This window comes from Dicentrarchus labrax, unplaced genomic scaffold (genome assembly GCF_905237075.1).
Source record: "Dicentrarchus labrax unplaced genomic scaffold, dlabrax2021, whole genome shotgun sequence".
Classification (NCBI taxonomy): Eukaryota; Metazoa; Chordata; class Actinopteri; family Moronidae; genus Dicentrarchus; species Dicentrarchus labrax.
In genome coordinates this window covers 67,623-73,584 of record NW_026136909.1, presented here as the reverse complement: position 1 = coordinate 73,584, position 5,962 = coordinate 67,623, and the positions used below count along the sequence as shown (strand labels likewise).

Here is a 5,962-nt window from a genome sequence, read left to right as displayed (position 1 = left end):
GAAACTAAGGTTGCAGTTAGAAAAGAAAGAGGAAGATATGAGAAAGATAAAGAAAGTAGAAACAAAGGACTTGGACGAGATGGATAGCCATAGAAAGTGTTTAAAAATGTGGGAAGAAGAAGCGGAACACAGAGAAAGGAAACAGTTCCAAAGTAAGATGGTTAAGATGAATGTGAAAGATGATGAAAAATATGACAAAGTGAAACCTAAGGGGTCTCTTTATCCTTCCCTCTCAGGTCACAGAGGTCCTCTCCTCGACTCGTACCCTCCGCCGCAGCCACCACCAGCGTACCAATACCCAGATTCATCAAACCAGCCCATACCCACGCCACCGACTGCACCGCCACAGCCCCCAGCACACGCCAATCTGGACACGGAAAGAGGAGCAGTGGGAGGGCGCGATCTGACAGGCCCAGCTGACTCTACAATGTCCAGCTTCTCTCCTCATCACACCTACGCCACTGCTTCCTAAATGGATTACAACCCGCAATTAAAGCAGCAGTAGAACACAGTTTCGTGGGACTTGATGACGCCAGACTCACTGAAGTCAAGAGGCATGCGGAACATGCACAAAAGACTCGGAACCAGAACAAGGCCAGAGAAGGTGATAAGAAGGACAGACAGCGCCACCAAGCACAGCTCACAATGATGCAAGCTGTGTCAGACTCATACCAAAGTCAGAGGGGCCGTGGCAGAGGACGAGGAGGTCGCGGACATGGACGTGGACGCGGACGCTCAGATTGGGGAACATACTCCACTGGATGTTTTATCTGTGGAAAAGAGGGACTGGGCAAAGGACTGTCCGGATAACCAAGACAACTACGGCAGAACAAACAAAACTAAGGCTTACTCCGATTGAGAGGCGGATGGAGGGACACGGGGAGAGGAGACGAGCTGTGATCCTGCCTGCACATCATTTAAGGGAAGTGAAACACTCACGCACATGCAATGAAGAATTGTTTGCTGCACTAACCACACCTGCTACACACACACACACACACACACACACACACACACACACACACACACACACAGAGATAGTGGAGCAGGCAATTGCTCACTTAGAACAGCGCATGCGAAAAACACCTCTAGCAAGTACATATGTAAAATACAATACAGAACCTTTCCTTCGTATGCCCGAAACAATGTTGACTATAAATGGGAATCATATGAAGTTTTTAGTGGATTCAGGGGCAACTTATTAAGTCATTCAGGAAAAGCACCTGACAAATGCGAAAATGAGTGGAAATTTCATCCACTCACAAGGGGCTACGGGGGCTATTGTTAAAGAAAAATTCACTGTGCCACTGCAATGTTCAAACACAACTGATGGAGATACAGTCTCAACAAAACATGGGTTTTTACTTTCCCCACTCTGCCCCATAAATTTGTTTGCCAGAGATCTCATGCTAACGCTGAACATTAGTTTGGAGTCCACTCCTGGCGGTCTGAAAGTGGTGCGCAGACACCATGCACTCTCCATGGTCCAATACAGTGCAAAAACCCCTCTGTATGTGTATCAGTGGAGAATACCACACCCCATTGCCACAAACCTGGTCAGACAAGCCAGAGAGTTAGTGTCCCGTCATGCTGACTTTATGAGAGCTGAAAGCATACATTGTACAGCCTATGTCTCCGAGGGTCCAGACCATGATTTTGAGAAACATTTTTATTGTGATTTAAATGATGTTTTGTGTACCTCCACCCTGTTTTGGTCAGAAACACGGAGCGCAGTATCTGTGTCGCTGACTGACAGGCAAATGAAGGAATTTCATGTTAAGTCTTCCAGCCCTCACACCTCGCTCTCCAAAGCCACAACAGACGAATGGAAAGATCTGGGGCTGTTTGTTAAAAATGCCTTAACATAACAGATTGGGGCCCCACTGCGGACCCATTAGTTATGTACTCTGCCTGTTTTAACATCTATAAGAAACCATTTCATTGCACAACCAATGCCCTGCGCTCAGTCTATTTGTTGAGCGTTCCCAGATCTCACTGCTCTTAATCATTTGTGTTCTGTCCAACTGATGTGTCCCCCCGCATTGGCGTCACTACCTGACACCTTGTGGGCGCAATGAAAGTACGATGTGGGGTTAATAAAAACTGTGAACCAGTGAAAATAACACCTAAGTCCACTTACCACCCATGCAAACAACAATATCCACTAAAAAAGGAAGCAATTGAGGGCATAACTCCTGTATTCAACTCTCTTTTGCAGGCTGGTGTTATCATTCCTTGCCCTGACTCCCCCGTACGCACCCCTATTTTCCCTGTGAAAAAGATAAGGGACAGGGGTCAGCCTACGGAGTGGCGCTTTGTGCAAGATCTGAAGGCTGTGAATGACGCTGTGATACCACATGCACCTATTGTGCCTAATCCATACATCTTGTTAGCGCAAATACCTCCAGGGGCAAAGTGGTTTTCTGTTGTGGATTTGTCCAATGTTTTTTTCAGTGTTCCTGTGCACCCTGACAGTCAGTTCTGGTTTGCATTCAACTTTGAAGGGAAAGCCTACACGTTCACTCGTTTATGTCAGGGTTATTGTAAATCACCGTCCCTCTACAACCAAGCTTTGAGTGCCAGCCTTGACCCCCTAGTGTTGACCCCAGGTACTGCTTTGTTGCAGTATGTTGATGATTTGCTCATTGCTGCCCCAACCCAAGAGCAGTGCGAAAGAGACACACTTAAACTGCTCAGTCACCTCGCCACAGAGGGCCACAAAGTCAGCCTGAGTAAACTGCAATATGTGAAACAGGCAGTTACATTTCTGGGCCATGACATTTCAGGAAAAGGAAAAACACTGTCTCCAAAACGCATTGAAGCGATAAGAACTTTACCCAAACCTGTAACAAAGAAACAAGTTATGTCATTTCTGGGAACATGCTCGTACTGCCGTACATTCATTCCTAACTTTGCTCTTCTCGAAGCTCCCTAAGGTGCATTGTACCACGGAAAAAATCTCTCCTCGAGCGATCACGTGACCTGGACACCACAGGCAGATCAGGCGTTTCTCACACTGAAAGAGGAGCTGCAGCGCGCACCCACATTGGGTCTCCCCGATCCCATGAAACCGTTCACTCAGGCCGTGGATGAGAGGGAAGGTTGCATGACGTCAGTGTTAATGCAGCCTCATGGTGATCGACTCCGACCAATAGCTTACTTTTCTGCCAAATTGGACCCGGTTGCAGCAGGTTTTCCACGCTGCCTGCGTGCCGTGGCAGCGTGTGAAAAGGCCTTAATGGCCTCAAGAGATATTGTGGGCTATTCTGACGTCACCTTACTCGTTCCTCACACGGTTTCACTCATCCTACTCGAGCAGAAAACATCTCACTTATCCACTGCCCGCTGGTTAAGATACCATACTGTGTTATTGGACATGCCGAATGTTACTGTTAAACGATGCACAGTTCTGAATCCAGCCACACTCCTTCCTCTCCCTCATGAGGGGGAGGAACACGATTGCCTGGCTGAATTACAAATACAATGCACACCACATGTTGATTTATCTGATGTTCCTTTGCAGAATGCTGACATGGTTCTCTATGTTGATGGCTCTGCCTCCAGGAACCCTGTTTCTGGCAATAACTGTGTTGGTTTTTCTGTTGTTTCAGACAGTGCCATCCTGCGCTCAGGCCCTCTTCCTCGCCACCTCTCAGCCCAGGCAGCGGAGCTCATAGCGCTCACTGAGGCCTGCAAATTGGGAGAAGGGAAGTCAGTAACCATCTACACTGACTCCAGATATGCATTTGGGGTGGTACATGATTTTGGGGCGTTGTGGCGTCACAGGAAATTTCTCACGTCATTAGGCAAACACATTGCACACCACAACTTGATCAGTGACCTTCTCTCTGCAATCATGCTACCCACACGAGTAGCAGTATGTAAATGAGCAGCACATACAGGGCAGCAAGACATTGTCTCCCTAGGCAACGCCAGAGCAGATGTAGCTGCTAAGAAAGCGGCTTCTTTATCACTTCCTCAAACTCACTCTCACTTTCCTGTACACCCTCCTCACACACACACACACACACACACTAATGCCCTCCCTTCCTTTCTCACAGCAATGCAGGCTTCTGCTACAGCGGATGAGAAACGAATGTGGAAAACATGCGGGGCTGTTTTGGAAAATGACGGTCAAGCATGTATAGTGTGTGCAACACATAATGTGGGAAGACCAGTGGCTGTAACAGGCCAGGCAGCGCATGCACCACCCACCAGACCTTTTGAACACGTAATGATGGATTTTATCGAGCTCACCCCATCAGAGGGAAAGTCACACTGTTCAGTAATGGTGGACATGTGGTCAAAATGGGTTGAGGCCTTTCCAGCCTCCAAGCAAACCGCCAGCGTGGTGGCAAAGGCGATTCTCTCTGAGGTAATCCCCAGATGGGGCATCCCGGGCAGAATCTCCAGCGACAATGGCACCCATTTTGTAAATGAGGCTATTAAACAAATCAGTGGCTACATGGGGTTTGATCTTAGAACACACTGCGCATACCATCCTGCTAGTGGCGGAGCTGTAGAGAGAGAGAATGGAACCCTAAAAGCGAAACTAGCTAAGTGCTGTGAAGACACAGGTCTCCTGTGGACAAGAGCTCTGCCCCTGGTGCTAATGTACATGAGAATAAGGAGGAGGGCCAGAACAAATCTGTCACCTTTTGAAGTATTGTTTGCAGCGCCTCCCCATGTTGGAACACAGCCTCCAAACTCTCCACCCCCTTCCACCTCACTGTGTGAGCATGACATGATCACATATTGTACTAACCTCTCCTCTGCTCTCTCCTTCATAAGACAGCAGGGGACAGCAACACTCCCACGACCGGCAGCATTCCCACTGCACTCTCTGCAGCCAGGGGACTACATAGTGGTGAAAGATTTCAGGAGAAAAAACTGGCAAGCCAGAAGGTGGCAGGGACCATTTCAGTTGTTACTCACAACCCACACAGCAATAAAGGTTGTTGAACGAGCCACTTGGATCCACGCCAGCCATTGCAGAAGGGTACCTGACCCTAGCACAACTACTCAGACACAACAGACCAACGACGAGGGTGTCACTGACATTAGCCAGCACGACTAGCGGTGGCTGATTAAGTGAGCGTCACAAGTGACGTACGCAGTTACACTGCCCTCAACCAACCCTACAATAGAGACAACACATTGCAGTACCTGACAACGACAACGACAACGACAACGCCATGGACCGCACCAGACCATGGCACCACTTCAGACAGCCAGGGCTGTGCGGCCTTAGAGGGACATTTTGTTGCCTTGGGCTGATTTCTGTGGTAATTGTGGTAACTATTTTGCTCACCATTGAAACACACACACCTGAACGACACAACACAACCATGCCAGCAAATCACACAAATCACACGCGAACATGTAGGACAGCAGGACAGGTAAAAACAATATCATACAAGGTCCCTATGACTTTACAAAAACAGCAATGGCTTTCATTTTCTCTGATAATGATGTAACTGTTTGAATCTAAGTGAATTTCAGTTACTGACACCACACAGTTGAAAATATATTGTACATATTCTTTATTGATCCATGGTATGATCAAAAGGGGGGAGTGTAATGGAAAATTTGAATACACTATAATACACTATATGTAACCTCATGCTTATGAACTACTGTGCGTGCAAAATGTCTATCTGTTCCAAGGTTGCCCTCAGCACCTGGTAATTCTCCCACACGATAAAGACTAACAGTCAACCTGTGGTTACAATGTCTCTCTGTTACTGTGGGAGGAGAGGATGAACCCGGTGGAGACTGGCTCCAGGCATCTCCTATGTATACAAGGTCATGATGTTTGTTAGCATATCTGGCTATTATCTACCTTGTACCTCCTGTTTTGCTTCTTCAATAAATGAGGGTGCAGCCCTGAGAAGGGAGACCTTTTCATGCTGACAAGCTGAGAGGCTCGCTCTGCGCAGAGCTACACCCGGGTGAAAAAACA

The 5,962-nt window shown here is 47.7% G+C and overlaps 1 protein-coding gene across 1 annotated transcript; it reads left to right on the top strand.

Moving 5' to 3' along the window:
* The first annotated feature begins 230 nt into the window (after positions 1-230).
* On the top strand, positions 231-5,962 carry LOC127360649 (uncharacterized). The gene is made up of 2 exons (XM_051395099.1): positions 231-3,711; positions 4,792-5,962. The coding sequence occupies exons 1-2, from the start codon at positions 3,065-3,067 to the stop codon at positions 5,075-5,077; spliced, it is 933 nt and encodes a 310-aa protein (XP_051251059.1). The 5' UTR covers positions 231-3,064; the 3' UTR covers positions 5,078-5,962.